A 23,511-nucleotide genomic window follows, 5' to 3' on the forward strand; every position below is an offset into this window, starting at 1 on the left:
CACTCACAGGCCCCGGAATTCACAGTCACAAAGATATGTTTTTTACCGTATGGCCTTAGCTTGAGGAATATGCAGTCTGTCAGAACAATCTCACTCTTTTTTGCACCTCTTCGAGTTACCCATCAGAGCAACAGAACACACTTGGTCCTTCTCCATCATCTACAAACTCAGTAGAAGAGATCAGTGTCTCAATTTCTGCCTGATAAAAAGACTTGAAGAGGAAAAAAAACAAACCACAAACACACACAACTACAGAACCACAGAATAAATGTTAATTAAATAGATCTGGATTATACTTCACTAGAAACATGCAGATTCAAGTTTAACTTTTTGTATATTCAGCTTTAAAAGCTGTCTAGCAAATGGCAACCTCCCTGTTTCTGCTTTAGTATTTGTCCTACAAATGAGTTTGCTTCAGGATTAATAGATCGATAACAATGACAGAATTTTATTTTTCATGTTCAACATCAATACATTCCAATTTCAGAGTTTTTAAGAGCACAGAATTTACAGAGCAAGAAGCTGGCTGACAAAAAGGTGGAGATGTAAACCATAGTTAAGTCTAAATATCCCGGTGAAAATAGTGAAGTGCCCTCTTATCATCACTTCCACTATTTCTGGGGGAAAGGTGAGAGGATGTGGGTTTCTAGCGGCCCGAGCGAGCTCAGACGCAACCACCAGTCAGCCAGCCCGTGCACTTAACGGGGAGATGACCGCCCCAGCTCTGCGCTACCAACGCCCGGTCACAGCGAGATACGGGAGATCAGCACTGATGCCTTCTGCACAGATTCTCACCGCATTTCCTACGCTGTCCCCAGATGCGCCCATCTCCAAAGAAATCACTCTCCAGCACATTTAAGGCTAGTTAACACAATGGAAACGCACCCGTGAAGAGAGATTCATTTTATTGTCAAGACAGCGCTAAAATAAAAATCGAATCAGGTCTGTAAGGCCCCCGCAACGAGGGCAATTAGGAGCCGTCTACAGCCCATCTGTCTACACCCCGGCACCGCTGCCACCCCGGAGCAAAGCGGAGCGGTCACCAGGGGCCCGTCGGGGGGCAGCCCCTTCCTCTCCCGTCCCCTCCGCGCCGCCGCAGGGCATTAGTTCGGGCTGGCCCCAGCGCCGCGGCGCGCTCCGTGCCGCCCGGCGTAACCCGACCCACTCCCGGCCGGGAAACGGGGACGGAATCGTCGCGATGCCGCTACCCGCCGGCCAGACTGCTGGAGCTGGTTAGCACCTTCCCCTGGCATCAGGGACATGGCCGCAGCCCAGCCTCCTCGGCGGGAGGGCAGGTGAGGGGATGAGTACCCAGGTGAGAAGCGCAGCAGACCAGGGAAAGAAGTAGGGGGGCCAGAGGGGCACAGGGCAACCGTACTCACCGCGCGGGCCCCACCACGGAACCGCGTCCCCACTTCCTGTGCGCTAGGAAATGAGCAGGCGGGGCGTCTCCGCCGCGGCCCTTAAAGGGGACGGCACCGGCCGCCCCTCACCGCCTCGGGGGTGGGACCGGGCGTCTGGAGCGGGCGAGATGCTTAGCAGCCCACTTCTTCCCCACACTCCCCCCACGTGGCGGCGACGGTAGCCCCCGGAGGGGCCCAGCGGGGTCCGCGGCCTCCTGCCCGCCCAACGCCCCGGGGTGCCCTGCTTCGCACGCCGGCTGAGACACATGCCGGCTGAGACACATACCGGCTAACACACGCACTGCTAACACAGGCTGAGGGCTCTGGTGTGCCCTGGGGAGGAGAGATGTACGTGTCTGAGCGCTGACGTTGGGGATGTAATAGATACACCCCTGTGAGACTGGTAGCGACTGCTAGTGAGCAACGCGCGGAGCTACCGGGGAGCGCTCCTCAGGCCGGTTTACTCATCGACCGTCGGCCAGGCGTAACGCACACAGACCGCGGCAGATCTCGGACTCGGGGGCAGAAGGGCACATCTGGCCTTCAGGCTTATGGGCCTGCACCGAGCCTCCCTGGCGCCGGCCCACAGCGTACTCAGCATCCCGGTCATGGCAACTGCCGCTGCAGGGAAGCAGCCGCGCTGCTGAGTAGGGCCGCGCTTGCTCTGCGCTGCTTTGGCCCAGCAGCCTGTCTCGTACAGTTGTTCTCCCAGGACAGGTGCTCCTCTGCGGCCACAGCCATGGCACCGTGTGAGTACGGATGGCAGACATTAGTGTGCCAGCCGTGGAGGTCAACGGGGAGCGGAGGTCCAGCAGCAGCACAGCGATGTTGGTTTTACAAAAGGTAACAAAACCGTAGAGCTGTGAGGTAGCCTTTATGCTGGAGGTGCAGGGGCTACAACAAGCAGAATTTACTAATAATTATTTTCTACTTACCCAAATATTTACAGTTCAGTGTTTCCAGGACAACAACATATTTTTTTAAATTATTTTTCTCCAGGGCTTAACTTGAAGCCAGGCTTAGGATCTTCTGCACTTTTGAGCAGTCTGCATGAAGGGTGGCCTATACCAGCTTAAAAGGGTAAGGCCAGGAACAGCGGAAACGGATGAGGTAGTAGTGTTTTTTCACAACTATATATCAAATGATTCTGGCCCTGCTCATTAAAACCAGAGTCATACGAATTCAAAAGCAAGAAAAAGCTTATTCCTGTAAAGACCTGCATGTCCTACTTGACATAATGCTGCTGGTCTGCCTGGGGCTGCTTACCTACCTGAAAGGTAGGCACTAAGTGCTTTCCAGAATGGAGCCTTCGATGGTGTTGGCAGCAGAGGCTGTCTCTGTCACATTGCTGCTCTGTCGAGGTTTTCACCCCATTTAGTACAGAGCAGCCCTTTGTCTTCAGGCAGACGGAAACCCATCTGTTCATAAATAGCTACACCACAGCCTGCGAGGGGGATGGGTGGCCAAGGACCTGGTCTGTTCAGTCTGGATTTTAAGCCCTCAGACAATAAAGGTCTTTCCAGGCAATACCTTAAATAAACGGTGATTTCAAATAGTTGGGTGTTCCACATAGACTGGAAACTCTCTTCACTGTCAGGCTCTACTTCACTGCTCTGGTCCAGGGAAAGCACGTGTAACTGGTGTGACCAGCTGTCCATGTGAGCACTTTTCCTATCCTTTGAAGCTTGTCATGACACTGGATCATTAACATTAAGTACCCATCAAAATATATTTGAAGAAGCTCATGGAGAAGGGAGTTATCAGAAGGTTTTAGATTTTTATGTATATGCTCCTGAAACTAGGTAAACGTGGGTTCATTCTTTTTTATAAAACAGTATGTAAATATATTACTGTTTTAAACCTGACCTCATGCAAAGTTTCAGTGTTGCAAATAGTACCCATTGACTGTTGAGTACACCTCAGCTCCTGCTTGTCTTCTGTGTTGTGGTAAATGGGTAGGAGTTTATTAGACACCAGTGTTACTTTACTGATACTGGAGACTTCAGTGTTCTGTAGACATAATACTATCTGGAAGATTACAGAATGGAAATAACTGAAATTACTCATATAATTAACAATGTAGTTCTCAAACAAGCTCCGACAACCCTGCACCCCCTGCTGTTTGGTCTACAGAGAGCAGCTCTACTCTAAAGCTTTCCAGGTACTGCTTTTCTCCATAAAAGCTAGTTGCCACTATGCAGGGAGATGTCTACAGTACCTTACAGGATAGAAAATACAGTACACAAAATACTTTTTTTCTTAAGTGCCAGTTTTTCCTTTATTTACCAGAGTTCCTTAATTTTTATTTTATATATTCCCCCCCCACCTCCACCCCCCCCCCCCCCACCACCATTTTGAGAGAAGGAAAGAATAGGTTTCTTAAACTCTACATCTTGGGTACTCACAGTTATCACTGTGTGAGAGGTTTACCTCACAACAGGAAAAACAATGTTTTTGCAGTGATGTTATGTATAACTTCCTGACTTTTCTATCAGTATGAGCTATTCCAAGATTAGACATTCCTTCATAACTCAGACCTATATTTATGCTGACACGTGTTGTAGTTCCTATTTGGTGTTTGTCCTGCAGGCCTACAGAGGAATTCCCAGGTTTTTTGTGAATAAAGTCGGCAGACTTCCTAGCATCTGAAAGCAGTAAGTGTGTGTGTGTGTGTATATATATATACATATATATATATATAGGTGACACAGCTCTGAATTTTGTTAAAATATTATGATAGGATGATTATTTTAGAGACAAAGGCAGACTTTTAAAATATTTTGCTAAACTTTGTTAACCGCTGTTCTTAAATTGGTACAGTTAAGGGAAAGGAAGTGGCTGGCAATAGGTTATTTGAAAAAAAGAAAAATTTTCCAGAACAGCATTACCTCCAGCCTCTAGTGGGTTTTGGTTTCTTTTTTTTTTTTTTTTTTTTAAAGCATATGTGTGGGCTGGAGGGGAAGAAGCAATAGAAAAAAAGAGAGGACCTGATCTGAGAGCATGATGACTAAGTGAAGGAGTAATGTAAATGAGACCAAAGCAGGAAAGAAAAAGCAATACTTCAACAGTGGATATCTTTCTTCTCTTATCCTCTCAAGCTGAAATAAAATATGTATGTGTAGTAAAAAAAAATGGTTTGTTACTTTGCTTAAAAATTCAGAGCTTTAATTGCCAAACAATAGTCATTAGTTTGCCTTTACACAGGGCTTTTTGTCAAATACCACAGCTCAGCCTTGCTGATGGCACAATTCCAAGGCAAACCCCTGTGAAGTTGCTTTCTTTATCCTTATTTTAGTTGTTGCAAATTATTTATAACAGATATTGAACAGTGCAACCAAAAGTATAAAGAATTTTTAATAGCCTGAAATAAACCACACTGTAGTATTTTAATCATCTTGATTTATATTTTCTTCCCATAAAGTCCTCATTTCAAGATTTTACTCTAAATTATATTCTAACTTGTCTCTGGTCCTGTTTAAATACATATTGTTGCTATGGGCTATGAAATAAGGGGTCATAGGAGGGGTGGTGCACTATAGGAGAATTAGCTTAAGTCTTGCTTGGGGAATGCTAACCTTGACCTCAGGCTCTGCTGATGATGCCATAGTGTGAGCATCAACCAGGTCACTGATATGTACCTTCCAAAGTAAAAAGGAAACTATTACTGTTTTATCATTATCATAGAGCATCTACAATGAGTATTAAAGGTGCTTGGAAAGTCTAGATATTTTACTGATTTAGAGGCTGAAATAATTTCTTGACTTAGGATAGGTTTAGGAGACAGTGCATATGTAAACTTACTTTGCATCAACACACCACAGCAACTCTACCATGCAGTAACCTTCCTGTATTTATTATTACTGTTCCTATATTTATGTTAAACTGTTAAGTGTTTATTTTGCACTGTAGAAACATTTAGATTTTGGCAATGCTTAGACTTGGCCTCTATGCCTTTGAATGTTGAAGGACTATATTTACATTGTGGTTTGGTATCAGATAAATACTTATTTTTTGGTATTATAATGTACTAAATTGTGGACCCAGAAGCATATAATTTATATAATGTTTGGGAAATGAACTGATACAGATTGTTTTTTCCTGCTGTTTTGGGATCACAGTTGCTAAATTACTTCCTTTCAGAAATTCCCATTAGAAAACAATCTGTCCAGACTATATCAACCACAGTATTAACTGACTTCAAATCTGTAGAGTCCTTCCATACATTAAAGCCTTATCAGAAAAGATAATCAATACAATCACAGCTGTGAGTGTAAATACAATTCAATTTTATTTACTATCTGGGAAAGGGTAACAAAAATGCATAGTATAGTCCACCTATTTTTTCTTTGAATAGCGATAATTTAGTTTAAATTTCTCAATGGTACTGGCATCTGGAAAAGTGTATGGAAGGATACATCTGAATTGTTTGGATACAATGTCTTAAAAAACTTTTTCTTTTTGCAATCAGTATGTAGTCACTGTTAGCAACAGTTGTTGGCTGAGCTCTTTCATCGTAGTAAATGGATCCGAGAAATATTACTGTACCAGAAGTATGTGTATCACTTTGGTTTGTGCAGCAGAGGAACAGGATTATAGAAGGAGAATTGCAGGGAGCTGCAGGAAATACTCTGCAGCAGTAGCTCATCATCTTTCCTGGCCACATGGCCTTATTTTTGCTGGCAGGCGCAATGGGTTATATGCCCAAGTCTTCACTGCTCACTTTCAACTCTACCAGGGTATCATACCAGACTAACCAGTAACAACACATATGGAAAGTAATTCACATATGTAGTGCTAGAATTCTATATTGGTTTATTTCTGACTATTCCAAGACACCTTTAGTATACAGCTGTGTAATGACACCAAGAACTGCTCTAGGTATTTTCCTAAAAAGAGAAGACAATTTTGTCACAAATATATTGGCTATAAAGCAGCTCTGAAACAAAGTCTAAGCAGCCATATTCTGTACCTAGAATGGAAAACAAATCAGGAGGACTGACTAGAGAACTCAATATTATGCAAAACACCAAAAATGACACATTCCTTTTTTCTTTTTTTTTTTTTTTAACTTCTCTGGTATTGTAGAACAGCAAGATGTTAAAGCCATAAAGTAATACTTTTAAAATCAATCCTATTAAAATGCATTTTCAACTGTAGCTTTCACTGTCAAGGATGCAGAAAAAGAAATGTTAGGTCATTCCATACATGAGATTTAGGACAGACAATCTCTCATGAGCACTCCTAGTCTGAGAAGATAATGGTATAAATTATCAAGGTTTTTTAGTTGTTTATGTGGTTGGATTTCTTTTTGTTCTTGAAAACCTCGTGCACCAAAGCTTGAATTATTCAGATAAACATCTACATTAAATGCAATATCTTTATAGAAGGAAGCACTTTGACTTCATTAACCTGAGATGCTTCATGTTTTATACAAAATATTTGGTATGTCAGCATTTAATAACCTTACTACATAACCTGTTGTACCCACTGAGCTTGTCCAGTAGTAAAAAAAACCCACCACCACCTTCCACACAAAAATAAAGACAAAGCTGTAGGGCCATACAGAACAGTGATGATCATACATGCTAACAGATTAACAAACAATTAATACAAGGCCAGTGTTACCAGCATCAGGTACAGCCTTGTCTGTCACTGTTTGAAAAACCATCTCCCTCTAAGCCCTTGGGACCTTGACATGCTTGTAAGGTGGGCTGATGCCAACCTTATGAAGTTTAACCATGCCAAGTGCAAGGTCCTACACCTGGGTCGGAGCGATCCCTGCAGAGAAGGACTTGGGGGTATTGGTCAATGAGAAAATGAACATGAGTCAGCTTCAGTGAGCGCTTGCAGCCCAGAAAGCCAACAGTATCCTGGGTTGCATCAAAAGGAGTGTGACCAGCAGGTTGAAGGAGGTGATCCTGCCCCTTTATTCTGCTCTTCTCTCGTGAGACCTCACTTGGAGTACTGTGTGCAGTTCTGGTGTCCTCAACATAAAAAGGACATGGAACTGTTGGAACAAGTGCAGAGGAAGGCCACAAGGATGATCAGGGGACTGGAGCACCTCCCGTATGAAGATAGGCTGAAAAAGTTGGGGCTGTTCAGCCTGGAGAAGAGAAGGCTGTGTGGAGAACTCATAGCAGACTTCCAGTATCTGCAGGGGGCCTATAAGGATGCTGGGGATGGACTCTTCATTAGGGACTGTAGTGACAGGACAAGGGGTGATGGATTAAAATTAAACAGAAGTTTAGATTGGATATAAGGAAGAAGTTCTTTACAGTAAGGGTGATGTGGCACTGGAATGGGTTGCCTGGGGAAGTTGTGAATGCTCCATCCCTGGCAGTGTTCAAGTCCAGGTTGGACAGAGCCTTGGATGACATGGTTTGGTGTGAGGTGTCCCTGCCCATGGCTTAGGGGTTGGAATTAGATGATCTTAAGGTCCTTTCTGACCCTAACTATTATATGATTCTCTAAATCCAAACTCAGTTCATAACTTATGTTTGTTTCTCTTGTTTCTGTACCTATCAGTGTTCTGTATACATCATTAAAACATTTTTAAGTGCAACTTTTTCTGCATTTGTAATCTATTCCTCCCATAAAATGACATGGAAATAATAGTAAAATTGCATTATGACATTGATTTTATTGGTAGTACTTTATTATCTATGACTGAAAAATTCTCAGTGTTGAAACAGTTTAAGAGAGTGCTGAAGGAAGGCAAGATGTACACTATTCCCTCATCAAGAGGCTAATATAGAATATTAACAGAGAATCAGAAAAAAATACCGTACCTCAACTGAGCAGTTGAAAATACAGCATTTACATTTTCATAGGAATCAGCATCTGTTCCTGTGGTGCATAAAAATGGTGTCTAATTTTGAGAAGTGCGTTAAAGCATGCTATTTAGAGTCCACTATTACTGTAAAAGCAATTGGTAAAGATGAACAGATTTTCAGAGCTGGGATCAAGTGTTATTGCACTGTATTCCTAGCAGTGTCACAAGCTCCTTTTTAATTTTTGATCTGTAACAATTATTATTAGTTAAGAAAAATCTTTGCTAATGCAAATCTTGTGATGGCTTACATCTGTCAGTGAAATGGAACTCCAAATCAAATTAATTGAAAGCAAGATTTTACATTACAAATGCAATCATAGGAGAGCTGAATAGCAAGAAGCTTTGAAATTCACTTGAATTTGTTCCAACTCCTCTCAAGAGCAAGAAAAATCTGTTCCCGCTTCTCCTTTCCTGCTTCTATTTTTAGAACTAGAATGAAAAAGACATGATCTGGTAGCTTGCTCTCCATTTAAATTAAGGAATATAAGGTTCAGATGAAATTGCATGGTTATAAATGACATTTCTGTTCCATTTTCATTCCCTTTTTAATTCAGATTTCAAGAACGTCAGCTACCCATTCTGTGACTGTGCTAGACAAGCAACAACTTGTAGTATTTTAAAAAACAAACCATATCTATGACAGTATTAAGCACAGAGATAAAAGGCCTTTAAAATTGACTGTTTCTGCAACTCAGGCATCACAGAAATGGTGGCAGCCTGTGTTAACTTTGTAACTTTTAACACTTTTAACACTCAAAACATGAGGATGTTCTTCATGAATGCAGACGAAGGCAAATTATAAAATCTAGCCCCATGTAACAGGTGAAAAAAATAGCTTCACCTGTGAGTGCTAATGAGCTGCTGATAATTTGTGAATGTTTGTGAGGGGCGAGTGTCTACAATTTTGATCTCTTGGTCACAAGCCAGCTGCTTGATAGCTGCAGCTGTGAGGTTTGGTAAGACCTGGGCTAAACACAAACAGCATGTCCTGAATCCTCCAGCTAATAATGAGACCTGAGGCAGAGCTGGTGATCAGGATGATGTCAGCTTGTGCTTCTGCACATAGGCTATTTACATGGGGAAAACCTAACAGCACTGTTCTGAAAAGATGAGATGGTGCCAAAGGAAGGGGTTCTTGGGCATCCCTTTCCTGAGACAGGTAACTGCAGCAGCAGCCCAACATGAACTGGCACAACTTTCTGCCCCAGATTCCCAGGCCAGCAGCAACCTCCCTGCTGCACAGCAAACCTAATGCTAGGGATGGGGAGACACTGAGAGGCTGCATGGAATAAGCTAGGAGGCTAAAAGATCTAATGTCAGTTTTTCATTTAACTCCAATATCCAGATTAAGTAGGGGCTTTTGTTTACCTGTGATACATATGGAAGTGATGCTTAATTGGTGAGGGGGATGCAATATTTTTGTATGCTTTCTGTCATAATGTGGATTATAGGGTCAGTATAAAGTACAGCACTGCACATTCTCCCTCTGCTCCCCTGAGCTATGTTCAAATCTTGTATAACAAGGTCTTTACTGTACATTTGATGCCTTTTATAGCAATAAAGAAAATACGTGCTATTCATATTACTGCATTTCAAGGTCTAATAGCATGAATAGTGTTCTGTTTTATGTTGCCTAATATGTGATTATAATTTGAAATAGTAACTATTATAAGTAGTCTCTAGTTTAAGGCCTAGTATTTCAAAACATTAATTTCACATAATATTAGTAAACCATAAGAGAGAATCAGTTAAGCAAGTAAAAATAATTCAAAAACATTATTTGGTGTAAAAGTTTTCTCTGTTGACAACTTGTTGCAATCTAGTTCGCCTACTTTATGTGTATGTAAAAAATGGTGGTAAATATATTTCAGTATAAATTAAAATATGCTCGGTGTTTTTACAAAAATCCACATGACCTGTTTCTGCTCAGTATTTAGCAAATTATCACAGTTTATTTTATCAAATGATCCTGGAAGAGCAACACTGGATGATACCTCCAACAGTCATTTTTTTAAAATAAAAATCATTGTAATAAGCATAAACTTAATGCCTTTATATTTGTTGTATCTGGACCAGGCCACTGCTCAGAAAGCCTCTCTGCACATGAAAACCAGTTAAGTGTTTGAATGATTTCCTGACTCAAGGCTAAAATCTCTCAATTCTTTATACCCTGTAGCAGAAAGAATCATTCTTGTCCTCTGCTGTCAAATCAATCACCAACAGTCCTGACAAGGCAAAAACTGTCTTGAAGAACAGTGAGCCCTGCTCACTTCTTGCTGTATTAAAATAATACACTATAAATCTGGTATTTATCTCCTGGATATTTCCATGGGTTTTTCCCATATCTCTGTCTTAACAATGCTCTTCCAAACTTTTCAATCATCTTCAGTAGATGCACCCTTTACCAGCTTTCTCAGGGAATGAGAGCAACCCCCCATGTCTTTTATATTACCCACCGCTTACCTGGGATTCAACCTTTTCCACATTTTCCTTCTCAACTGATGTAAGGTTGTAACAAAGTTACTCAAAATGTCTTCCCTTTTTGAAAATACTCTTAAGTAAATGGATATTATTCTTGTTATTTGTAGCAATTCGGTAAACAAGTAGGATTAGCATATTCTAATGTTGTATTGATTTGCATTGGGCTATAACTTTACAAAAACTGAAAGAGGAAATGATTATTTTTTTCTGCAAAATAACCTTAAAATGTATCCAAATATAGGAAAGGAAGATTCTTAGCAAACCAAATACTTAAAATACAAGTTCATTTGATATAGTTTTATTTAAAAAAATTAAAGTACTTCCATCCTTAAGCATAGTAAATTCAGACAGGAAACTGCATTGGCAGGCAATTATAAAAATGACACATGTTGCAACTGAAAATCAGTGCACACATCGAACTCTTTCAACTACGATCATGTCAGGAGGGAAAGCCCTAAATAGCTGAAAAATTACATAAGTGCTTTAACAAGTACTTATGTGACCTGTGGAATGCAGAAAAATCAGACTGGAAAATGACTGATAACCAGATCTAGGCTGAGTTTCTGGAGGAATCCAAACCTGTGGCTGTATCATGGGACAAAAGAATTCAGGTTTGGTAGTCCAAACTTTCTTGTTCTACATCAGATGTCTAGAAGCATAAGGCAAAACCCCAGAAAAACGTGTATGTGTTCCAACGAAACTTGTTCCATTTGTGTCTGTACTCAGACTGGATGTCCATCTCATCTTCTAAATACAAGAGAAAATTTACACAAAATGTGGGGCTAACCTAACTTCCCATGGGGATTTATGCAGGTACCAGGCTGATAGGACCCCACCCCCTTATCTATGGAGTAGATAGGAACAGTGACTGCATTTAACTTTTACCTTTTGCTTTTACCCTCTTCACATTTTAAAACATTCCATTTGTGCGCAACTACATTCAGTAATTCTGACAATGCACTAGTGGATCTTTCCGCTACATCAATACCGTGATAAAATAGGCATCATTTTATATTAATATTTTGAGTCAAGATACATTGGCTGTATTTTCTCTCTATAAAATCAGCAGTGTTTTATCAAAGTTGTAATGGAAGGTAACCTTGGCTAAAGCTGGCCTCTCTGTGAATACCCTACCTACATTATATTTGTGAGCCAATGAAAAAATACAAAAGACCCAAACCCAAAAAACCCTCCAAAACCAAAGAAATAGAAACACCTACTGCAAACATCACTATTTATTCAAAATATGCACATTACTTGCTATCAGTGTAATGGTTTGAACCTCTACAACCTTCTGTACTTAGCTGATTAAGTGGAAAGCTTTACTCGTGCCAAGGTAAAAATGCACTAAACCCAGTTATCTTATATGTTAATACGCATTTGCTTATATTAGTAAGGATAGACTCAAACTCTCGGTCTGGTACCTAGTGACAACAAACTTTACATTGTCATTGATTTCAAAAGTTACTGATTTTTTTAACAACTCGAGATGAGCACTCTTTCGTTCTCTTTTCTAATAGTGAAACTTGGGAAGTTATTTCTTGACATGCAAAGTACAACTGCAGTGCTCTTAAATGACTCATACCATTTTGGACTGATCTGTAATAATATGCAACAGCTTCCAGATGAGATGAATTTTTATGAAATCTAACTTATTAGCCCAAAGTAAGGAACTGATTATTTCAGATGATCTTACAGGGAGGTGTACTTGTCTGTAGTCAGGTAGGCAACATCTTTTTACTTAATTTCAGAATGTTATCAGCAAAATGAACTTTCGTAACAGCTTAAAGAAATACATTTTTAGCAAGAAATGTATTGAGATACCATACAACCCTTTAGGAAACCAGGTTAACCCGAAAACACACAATGAAACGAGAGGAACTGTTCATTTTCTCAAACTGCGCTAAGAGTATATATTTCTCTATGGAAACTGGGAGATGCAGATTGCTGTTCCAAAGGATCAGAAATGAGAAACATGTACAACTTACAGCTTACTTACATGGACAACTCATATTGACTGAAGAACTTGGTTAAGTACTGAAAAATATTTCATGGACTGTCTCTTCCAGATACATGTTATAGATATATTTATTCTTACCTGTCTTCTAGTGTCTAGTACCTGCTTCTACATACTGCCACTAGATAGACAAGTTACAATATTGTGCTAGGGCTGGGTAGACCATGCTATTGCTATTTTGCCCATATTTTGATAGCAACTTTCATATTTTTGCTAGCAGACTACTGGGATATTTGATTTTAGACCAGCAATTTTTAATAATTTATTTGTGAATGAAACCACTAACTTCAGAGAGGCTGCTTAGATTAGATGCAGTGGACCTGAACAGCTTAAGTGTTCTTACTAAGGTTTTACATACTTTCATACATCTTTAGGGAATCATAGGACTCTTTTTCAGAAAAGTAACTGAAAAAGTCAAAGCATTCATCTCACTATGGAAATTCTGCATCTTGTTTATGGGGAACGTTGCCTGGTGCTCCCAAAGAACTGGTGCTGCTGAAAGTCATCTCTTACATTTTGTTATAAATTTACCATTATAGTTGTAGTGACAGACAGGGGGCTTTCAGTTGGGCTGAGTTTTAAAAGAAAGCATTTCAAAATTATAAGCAATTCTCTGAGGGATTTTCAAAAATTACAGTAGAAGTAACCTTTTCAGATATACTTTAAGGGTTTTATTATTCTTGTGAGATTGATTATAAAATATCAAGGAATAATAAATTGCTTTTACTGTAAATTTTTGAGAATTACTTAGGTCTGTTTGAGAGTACCATAGAGATTCATGCATATTTTGCATGACAAGTTGTAGATAAATCCACAATTCAAGTATTACGTACCTCATATTCATGGGACAAGATTTTTTAAAATGCCTAAACTTCTAAAATTTCAGTCCACTGTCTGCAGATTATATCTGCATTCTCACAGTACATTTTCTGAGTATCATATCTCTGGAAAAGTTTGCAGAAATGAGTATTATAATAACTTCCTTCTGCTGCTGTGATGACTGAAAGGACACATGAGATTCATTCTCTCTCCCATCTCTCACAACGTAAAGCACAAACCAGGTAAACCACATCATCTCCATTTTAAATATCTCCATCGACATTTAGAAAAGGTTGGTAGAAATTTTTAGAACGTTATTCCCTCCCACCTGTGCATTTAGTTCAGTCATTCTTTCCTTTTGAATTCTCCTTCCTTTTGGGCAGCCAAGTGCATAAGTATTTCTAGCACCGATGGAAACAATCATCTGCAGTATCACTTTTTTCCCACATGGGAAGTACATTTACTCTCTAATGGGGAACTGAAACAAGATTGTCACCATTCTGACTAATGGCAACACAGAACAAATAGGAAACACTTCAAAGGAAATACTTATAAAAATATCATACACAAATATGTAAGAAGCTTTCATATTACAAGTAAATACCTGTAAGTAATAATATTTTACTGACATTCACAAGCAGGAAGGGAGTCAAAATTAGTTGGATTAGGAAACACCTGTTAAGAATTTTTCCTTAAATTGCACTTAATGGAAGTGATTATGTATGGCAACTATAACTATGAGCTGTGCTTGTATTTTATATGCAGAATCTATGTCTGGTAACATAGGTGACAATAACTATTAGTGGGTTTTTTTACAGGAATTAATGGTTGAAACAACATTGACTCATGCTGGAAGTCTAAAATATGCAATACTTCCTGCATCCACTCGTTATGTCGGCATCAGTTACTATCTCACTCACCTACTGTACAGCAATGTTGCCACACGGCTTTTCAGGTTAGAAACTGGGTGCTTCACATCTCCCAGTTTACTGCTATTGCAGAAGATTGCTGACAAAAAAAAAATCCTAATTTAAGGAAGAATTAAAAAAAAAAAAATTAAACAAAATCTTGATGTCTTGATTGTCCATGGCAAATAAAGAATTCCCACTTACACACATAACATATAGGAAAAGGAATGGACAAAGCAAAAAGTTACAAGTGCCATTTTTCTCTTCTTTTTTCATAGGTATCTCAATAGAAAAAAAGCTCATCTATTCTGACAGTTGTGTCATCCCAGTGAAGATCACCATTATATCACAACCAAACCCCTTTCATATACATAGCAGTATCTGTTTACTGTACATAAGCATTACACAACAGAGCAAGTGTTTTTACAAAGCAAAAGTCACTCTGCTTAGTGCTTGTCTGAAACCAGGATAGGACCAAATGTGATACCCAACAGTGAAGGTGGTTAAGTTCCAGCACTAAACTTTATATCCCACTTTCTGTAAAATGAAAATCTGCATTTGTTTGGCAGTCTGACTCAAGATCTTGTTTCTGAAATCACAGACTTTAATGGAAACATAAAAGTTGATACACAAAACAACATCTGAAAACAGCTAAAATGGATTGTAAATGACAGGAGCAAGCTTTGGTAGAACTGGATTATTTAGAATAACTGTCACAATGCTAACAACTGGTCACTCAGGATTTACATCCCAACATTTGTAGCAAACAGTTACCTTTAACAATATTAGATTACAAATAAAGACAAAAGTAGAGCTGATCATTTACTCTTCCACCTAGAACATGACCCACAGTCTGATAATCCTCCCAAATACTGTCAGTGTTGTAAGCACAACATTTTTATACTTCACCTTAATAAATTCCGATGACATTTTCCTTGTATATTTAAATTAACTGTAGATTTTTACATCAGTTTTGCTGTGCAAGTGTTGTTCACTCATGACTTTCAAGGTTATAGGCTTACTTGAAGTTCTGTCATGGCAGTGTCCTGTGCATGGCAGTGTATCCAATTTGGAGCTGAGAAGAGAACTCCAACCCTCTGAACATGACTGCAAACAAAATCTGTTCACTTGAATTCTATCTAAAAATCCTGTACAGACTATTTTGAACTCATAAGAGGAATTATGATTGTACAAGACTGTACATTTTAACCTTAGTAAGATGAAGGTGACAGAAAGTAAATTGTCTCAGGTGAACACTCGATTGCCATCAGTCTATACAGCTTATCTTGTATCAAATTTATCTCCATTGTGCTAAAGGTAAGAGAAGTTAAGACTAATAAAACAAATTTTCATTAAGACAAAACAATACATTTTACAAGACTTCAAATGCTGACTCTCAAGTCCTCTACTGAGTTACTTCATGTTTGCTTCCAAACCAAGAAAGAGGCTTCGTTACACTTCTCATTTGATAGCAAGCTCAGTAATTTGGGAGCCTATTTCCCCCCTCCCTTCCATATATTGTTTGTGCTTCCTGCTTAGATCAAGTGGACGTATGCTAACAGCCATTATAACAGTGGCAGTTCAAGTACATTTTCCCATCCAAGAAAGCTGTAACATAGGATGGTTAGTCTAAAAAACAGTGAGAATGAAGTGTGAAGCCATTTCCAGTAAGAAGTTACCAAATGGAACCATTTGCAAAACGGCAATCTAGAAGGAAGTACTCGAACTACAACTCTTATCCAGCTTGATATGTTTTCTGAATGGGGAAATCACCAATTATAGTCTTCAGCATGAATAACGCGCTTTAGAAACTACCAATAGAAGGTTTTGCCAATTTAAAAGTTGGTTGTTAATTGTACAAAGAACGAGCCAATGGACTTTCCATTCTTTGCATCTTTGTTCCCCTCAGGAGTCCATTACCTTTCACAAAGAAAATTTTAGCTATCAAACTTGTCCATAAATTTTGCCGCTGAGTGTGAAACCATCCAGTTAGCATATACACTATCATTTGCATATCTTGAAAACACAGAGTTAGTGCCATCGAATCTTGTGAGTGGAACGGGGCTCTCCTCAGGCCAGTTCGGGTATGACATGCCTAAAAATGAAAACAGATAATTTTTTCTGCACTGAAGAACCATAACTTCATGTGCAGACAGTAAGGCCCTTGGCAAAACTCCCTTCAATAGTATAAGCCAGTCCACTGGATTTTGTCCCAAATCAATTCATATAAATGATGTTTCAAAATCCCTGAAGCACAAATTCAAATGTAAGCAAAAACTCTGAAAAAATAAAGTGCTTACTTGATAAAAAATTGTGTGCGTGCATGCACATGTACATAATGAAAAGCTAGTAATTTCTCCTGATAAACCTCCAACTTTCCATTATTTTCTTTTTTAACAATCATGTAGCAATATACAGCTTTTCAAGAGGAAGTTCTTGCTGTACAGGAAGTGCTCCAAGAATTAATAAACGTATCTGGGACAGGATCCAAAGTCTATTCCAATGGCTGAGAGTATTTCTATTTACTTATATGGGCACCTTTCCTTTGGCTTTAGTGAAGTTTTGGGGACACTCTCATCCCCTCACCAGGGATCCCCTGCTTAATTTTAGGAAATCCCAGTAGCACAGCAAAGTTCAACAAAGTCCTGAGCACTCTTGTCTTGATTCAGCTTTTAAATCTGTATTTCAGGCATGTAGCTACTTGCATTGAGTCCAGTAACTCCTCAGTTTAGGCACAAGTGATCACCAACATGGAAACAGAGTGCTCAGCACCATGTTGATCCAGCTGTATGAGCAGAGAACCACACTAGGGTCAAGATTTTCAAAAACAGGAATCTGATTTTGTTCTTTATTAAGCATTAAGCATCTGCCATCGGCCTTGGTGGCAACTTTTCCTGTTACTGCGTTCGTTTAACAATCTGGCCACTAAGTGCCCCAAAGTGAACATGAGTTGGGGGAACCTATTAAAGAAAATCAAAGCTAAGTTATAGATCAAAAATAGACCCAAAGCCATGTATTAATGGCAACTTTAAAGCTAAAAGATCCAACTTTTCGAAAGTCATACTGCCTGAAGAATGAAAAAAAAAAAAAATCTGTGATGTTAGTAAGTATCTAACATATAGAGTATTTAATCAGGAGACAAATGTAGGAGTTTTGGCAAGAACCATTTTTACTGTCCATCTCACCATCACAATATGAAAGCATATGTTCTTTTTAAAAACACTTGCTACATCATTCAATCAAGGTTTAGTACTGACATTTTCATAATAAATCAAAGGACGTGAAAACAGCTGAGTGTACTTTCAAAATGCCCATTGTTAATTCAATATTCAAAGGACTTTACATGTCAATTTAGTCTGTATATAATACTTATATACAGTATTTCTACTTTCTGTATATAATACTCTGGTTTTATTCTATGATACATTAAATAGACATTTCAGCTTATGGATCCACAACACATTAACAGCAGCTGAAATTTAGAAATCCATCTTGATAAATGAAAAATGTTGCAGATGGGTCCTATAACTGAGCTATGGCAGAGCCTAGTATTTTAAAAAAAATCACCTATTGCTTAAATTAGACATGCAAAATCTAACATATTGCAAATGTTCCTAGCCTCCCCCAATAGGATAGTTGAATTAGATACTCATTAGCATTTTATATTTCCCCTGAGATTACGTCCCTGATCTTTTTTTTCTTTTACTGTATATCTACTCATTTTACTTATTTTCACATCCTTTTATAAATGTTCATTTTAAACACAGCTGAAAAATGACTAAAGGATGATCCTGATGCAAACTTTGACATTTACCAAAATTAAAAACAAACAAAAGAACCCAAAAGAAGCTTCCAAGCAAATTTTGACTGGCTCCATTCAAACAAGAAACACTGTAATGGGGTTACAGAGTCTGAGAACAGTGCAGAAGAATTTTTTTTTTGTGTTGCTAGAATCTAGTAAATGCATGTGAAATTCTACCATAGAGTTTGTTTTCAATCCATGTGGAAGGGAGGGTTCGAGGGAGGGGAGCATTATTACAGTCCACGAGAGGTGTCTCCTCTTCTGAGAGCCCATCATCATAAAGTAAGGAATCAGAAGGTGTGGAAGCTGCAAGATCTAAGTAGTCCTAAGAATTGAACACAGAAAAAGCTGGGTTAAGATATGTGGCTGTATTGCTGGTTGGGTATAAAGGCTATTATGCGCATCTGGTACCTTTAACACAAGAAATACAGACTTCACTACGTTAGTCTTTTGACAAACTCTGGCACCTGAATAGGCTTTTCCTTTCTGCAACCATAGGATCTTTGGAAGTATCTGATTCACCAGAACACTTGACATGCTGGAGACATATTAATACTTCCCTTCCTTAAATCTGCACATCAGTAAAATAGGAAGTTAAAGTTCTGTGCTAACTGATTTGTTTGACCTTCAGTTTGTTATGCCTAATACATATGCATGCCTGAAATATATAGATACATATATGTGATTAAAGAAGGTACTCGGATCTTCTCATCACTTTTACAACAGCTATTACACAATGGTGTATAAAATTAGCTGTGTAGATACTGCCAAATAAAACTTCTGATGCTGTTTTCTAAAACTAAATATTTAGGTCAACCACATGAATTCATAGGTTTTCATCAATGCTGCTGAATTGCTTTGATGCAAAAACCAAATGTGAAGCATTTTTAACTAATTTAAAACACAATTTTTCCTTTGAAATGGCTTTCCCTTGGAAATCGACCAAAATAAAACTTTAACAAGTTAAAGTTACCCAATTTTATAAATTTAAGAAACTTCAGGGTTTTTCATTCAGAAAGGCAAAACGAATGACTAATTTTTCAAGCTCTGTTTTGGATTGGCTTTAATTATGGTGAGAATTTCAAAAAACTTGCCAAGCTCCATATTACGAGTCTGTCACTGGACACACAGATCATTTGCATACTGGTTCTCAGCAGCTATAAGTTAGCGGTGCAAGTCAGAGTCATTTAGTGTACACAGCTTAGACCTTTCACTCTGCCATTTTTAATTCAGAACTCATTTTTACATTCACATCCTGAGCAAAAGCGTTCCTATTCATTTATTGGTCCTTTTTGCACCCAATGTAAATGCCATCACATTTTCAAATCTGATATTTCCTGGTTTTCATTTTTAACTGTCCCCCTTCCCGTAACTACTAGATTAAAAAAAATAAAAATATGTTTATGCGCAAGTAGGTATGTATGTATTTTATAAATATATGCAACTTTCACTTGTTTTTAGACCTCAGCATCCATTCATTCAAAGAAAGTCTATACAGAATTATAATAGTTTTAAAGTAACTCAAACGGGTGGAATCATACAGCTTTTATATTTCTGTTGCTATCATCATATAACTAAATCAAACTCAAGGAAATACTGCATTCTTCTAGTTCTAGGCTTCCTACAGTTATTTAAGAGTGCTAAAGGAATTAAGAATAACTCACCTGCATTTAGGGCTGAAGTTACTAAAGACACTATATAAAGTAGTACTGCTCTCAAATAAGCTGGATGCATTTGGAAGAAACTAGGTATGTGCTTCAAAGATTAATGAAAAGTAAAATCACTCAGCTTTAAAAAAAAATAAAATCATTATTTCTATATATTCAAGCTCAGGTGATCACAAAAACTTTCAAAACCTCATGTTTTTCCACACTTACCCTACTCTTCACCATCATTTTCTCTAGTTCCTTGCTGATCTCAGCAAATGTTGGCCTTTTATCAGGTTCTTGCTTCCAACAGCGCAACATTAGGTTGTACCTGTGACCCGCCACAAAGTGAAAAAAAAACATCACTGTTATTCTTAGAAGTGGGTCATGCTTCTGCTCAAATAATTTAGAGTCCTGAAGTTGGCCTGTGGTATGACGGCTATCCACAAGTACATCAATCTGTTGTGTCTTCTGTCCAACATTCCCTTGAATTAAAAACTGACATTCACAAGAATGGGCTTTTATTTTCATGAGTCCATATGAGTTTAAATGATGATGCACTTGGGCTGTCCTTGAAGGACTGCAGTCTTAGATTTCTTTCATTATTTTCACTTCCTCAAAGGACTACTTCATGTGTAGACAGTGTGCCAGATTCCTGATTGATTTCTTTTGCATGTGACTTTGAAGAAATTTGTATCTCATCACTGATGTGCATCCCTGAAACCTGAAAAATTCTGCTGTTATATCAGAAAGTAGAATTTTGTACTTAATCTGTTTAAATTCTGGAAAGTTTCTGTAAACTTTTCTTCAAAGCAAAGACTAACCTAAGACTGTTTTCACAAATTAACATTATTTTGATTACTGTTCGTATTGTTATTTTGATTATACTTATTCTATCTTCAACTACCTTCTACAGCATATGGTGTGGAAACTGAAGGAAGCAGAATTAAAGTCTTGGAGTTGAGTGACTATCAGACAGACATTGGCCAAGTTTTGGATGTGTAATTCTCCAACCTCTGCCATTCATATTACTTTGTCTACCAGTGTTTTCTGGACTAAGTGACCTAGTCACAAAATTGCTCTAATTGTGGAAACATTTGGCTACAAGAGCTACAGGAAGCTATTCAAAGGCACTTCATTTTTTGCCCTCATCCATATCTCTTTCTCACTTGACTGGGTAAATCAGAGAACACTAAGAAAAATGGTCCTTAAAGTGGGCTCTCAAAGGATGTCAGAAAAAAAATCTGAGTAAGACAGGAAAAATCTCAACCAGTCAGAAAACCATGATGTGTCTTGAATAAAAAAACCCCCACCTTAATCATGGTCAGCTTGCCTAACCTAATAATTATCAATAATGTAATATATCTTTGGAATGAAGTCTTATTCCCTGTTGAAATGAAATAAAACAAAAAAAAATAAGCATTTGCTAGAGGGTATTTGCCAGTGATACTTGTAAACTTCTACCCTGCCTAACTTCAGAAACCCTTAATGTTTTTTCTCTATATATAGTATTACAAAAAATAATTATATTACTTATACTGTATTACTACCTCAGCCCAGATATGGCCAAAGCATCTTTCATGTAGAAAGTCAGTCAAGAGATATCACAGTGGTTATAGCCTGGTAACTCTCTAAAAAAAAAGTGACCGTGACCAGATTTGCAGACTGAACATAAAATCATGCTTCATCTCCCATCTGCCATGGAGCAACCACAGAGAGAAGATATTTCATGTTGATCGTTTTAGTAAATCAGCCAAAAGAACTGTCTCCAAAAAGAAAAGAAATTGCCATGGGCTTATTGAATCACCAAAAATTTGTGTCTTTCAGGGTATAGATTTCTTGGTTAAGGCATCATTTCTTCTATGCAATGCCAGGACAACTAATAGACAAGGACTGTGGATGGAACTATCGCATTTGTAGAAAAGCAGTGAAACATCCTCTTGAATATTTCAGCTATCAGTGTTTTATGAAATTCTTCTCCTCCTCCTCCACCCTCAAAAGTTTTGAATATTCAAACTCTTTTAATTGTTTGGAAAGTGCATTATTCAATACCCTACAAATATTTTGGGTGTAGCTGCAAGTATTCTGTTGGCAGTTCTTTTCCTGCACTTTACTGTACACTGATTTCATTACATTCTGTTGATGACGACACATTTTGATTATACCTCTGAGATATAAAAAATAGTATTTATTTAAACTTTCTTTTTTTTACTGTATTTAGTCAAGAGATGTTTATGAATCTAATCTGATCAAGAGCTACTTACATTTCTTCACTGCAGTTTTCTGGTCTCTCCATTCTATAGCCTGTTTTTAGGAGGTTAAAGAGTCTTTCAGGAGCAATACCTGGGTAGGGATTGCCTCCCAGAGTTACAATCTCCCATAGCAGAACTCCAAATGACCATCTGAAAAAGAAAAAATGAGCTTTTACTTAGAGCGGTACATTTCAAGAACTTAGTGTAGCTTTCACCAACAAATCTTTAGTGTTTTGAGAACCCAACCAAATTCAAGACACTGCTGAGCCAGGGGGGCTGTACGGATGCACATAGGGCCATCTTTGTTCCCAGGTATTATTCATTAAAAAGGCTAGCAACCAAGACAGTAAAGATAAGGGATACCCCTCTTTTCTCCAATGACAAAAGCTAACTGTATCCTGGGAAGGCCCATCTTCTCTAGACAGCAGAAAAAGAAAGTCCCTCCCATGGCTGTCCAGTCCAAAGGCTGTTCCTCTTCCATACAGTGCTCCTGGAGGTGCCTCCCTTGACAGCAAAGGGAGTCTAAGCTCCCTAATTGGCTCTTATAGTCGTATTAAGAAATAAATGTCTAAATTTACACAGGCTGGATCCACCAGTTACCAAGGAACCAGTCTGTTGTCTTGACTATGAAGTTGTGCTTCTTTATATGTGCATTTCAACCATAATCAGCACCTCCGATTTCAGCTGCTCTGTTAGACCATTTTAATGGCTCAGGACTTAATTTTCTTCCCAGAGTTGATGAAGAAGAGGAAATAACTTATTCTACAATTACCAAATGCCTAAAATACAGTTTAACATAGAAGACACTGATTTCTGAAATGAACAGAAAAACTAAACACTTGTTTTTAACCTACATTATTGATGAGCTCAAAAAAAATACCTACTCAATGGGTTGGAAGTATTTAGATAGATTAAATTAGTCTGGTTTTGAAGGGAAGGCCAGGAGAAGAGATGCAAAAATATTTTTCTTTCTTTAGTAGAAGGCTTTTTTGAGACACAAGCTACAAATTACTCCAAATCTGCTCAACTGACAGAACTGCCAAAATTTGGATGTTCAAAATTAAAGAAACTAGATAGCACTGTTTCACTCAAACAGAATACACAATGGGATGTATCTGCAAGCAAAATTATATGCAGTTCATGACAACTTATATCTTTTGTGTTCTCATCATTGGGTAATTTCTGTGAAAACTCCACTTTTAAGAAGCTTTTAGGAAGTGTTACACATCAACCAAACCAAACAGCAGTGTGTAATTCCTTTGAAAATTCCCTCTCAAAAAGTTAACCACAAATCTCATCTCCTGTCTGACTACATTCCGCTTGTGCTTCTTGCATTTTAAAGAACAATGGT

At 38.5% G+C, this 23,511-nt stretch overlaps 2 protein-coding genes and 1 long non-coding RNA gene across 4 annotated transcripts in view; 1 reads left to right on the plus strand and 2 right to left on the minus strand.

The window, feature by feature from the left end:
- Nucleotides 1-1,532, minus strand: part of CSGALNACT2 (chondroitin sulfate N-acetylgalactosaminyltransferase 2) — a 31,634-nt gene extending 30,102 nt beyond the window's left edge. Inside the window, exon 1 of the mRNA XM_061380020.1 lies at nucleotides 1,383-1,532. The gene's annotated coding sequence lies outside the window, so the exon portion shown is untranslated. The remainder of the gene's footprint in view (nucleotides 1-1,382) is intronic.
- LOC133226443 (uncharacterized) lies at nucleotides 926-21,055 on the plus strand. The gene is made up of 3 exons (XR_009729509.1): nucleotides 926-1,315; nucleotides 2,403-2,483; nucleotides 20,825-21,055. It is a non-coding gene; the product is annotated as an uncharacterized LOC133226443 (long non-coding RNA).
- RET (ret proto-oncogene) overlaps nucleotides 15,042-23,511 on the minus strand; it is a 90,679-nt gene continuing 82,209 nt past the window's right edge. For both annotated transcript variants that reach the window (XM_061380019.1, XM_061380017.1), the window contains 4 exons: nucleotides 22,173-22,310; nucleotides 20,140-20,239; nucleotides 18,440-18,587; nucleotides 15,042-16,555 (listed from right to left, as the gene is read on the minus strand). In XM_061380019.1, coding sequence (XP_061236003.1) covers nucleotides 16,398-16,555; nucleotides 18,440-18,587; nucleotides 20,140-20,239; nucleotides 22,173-22,310 — 544 coding nt within the window. In that variant the 3' untranslated portion in view covers nucleotides 15,042-16,397. The remainder of the gene's footprint in view (nucleotides 16,556-18,439; nucleotides 18,588-20,139; nucleotides 20,240-22,172; nucleotides 22,311-23,511) is intronic.

Source organism: Neopsephotus bourkii, unplaced genomic scaffold (genome assembly GCF_033783945.1).
Source record: "Neopsephotus bourkii isolate Nb327-2 ecotype Australia unplaced genomic scaffold, CSIRO-AGI_Nbou_v1 NB_1783, whole genome shotgun sequence".
Taxonomy (NCBI): domain Eukaryota; kingdom Metazoa; phylum Chordata; class Aves; order Psittaciformes; family Psittacidae; genus Neopsephotus; species Neopsephotus bourkii.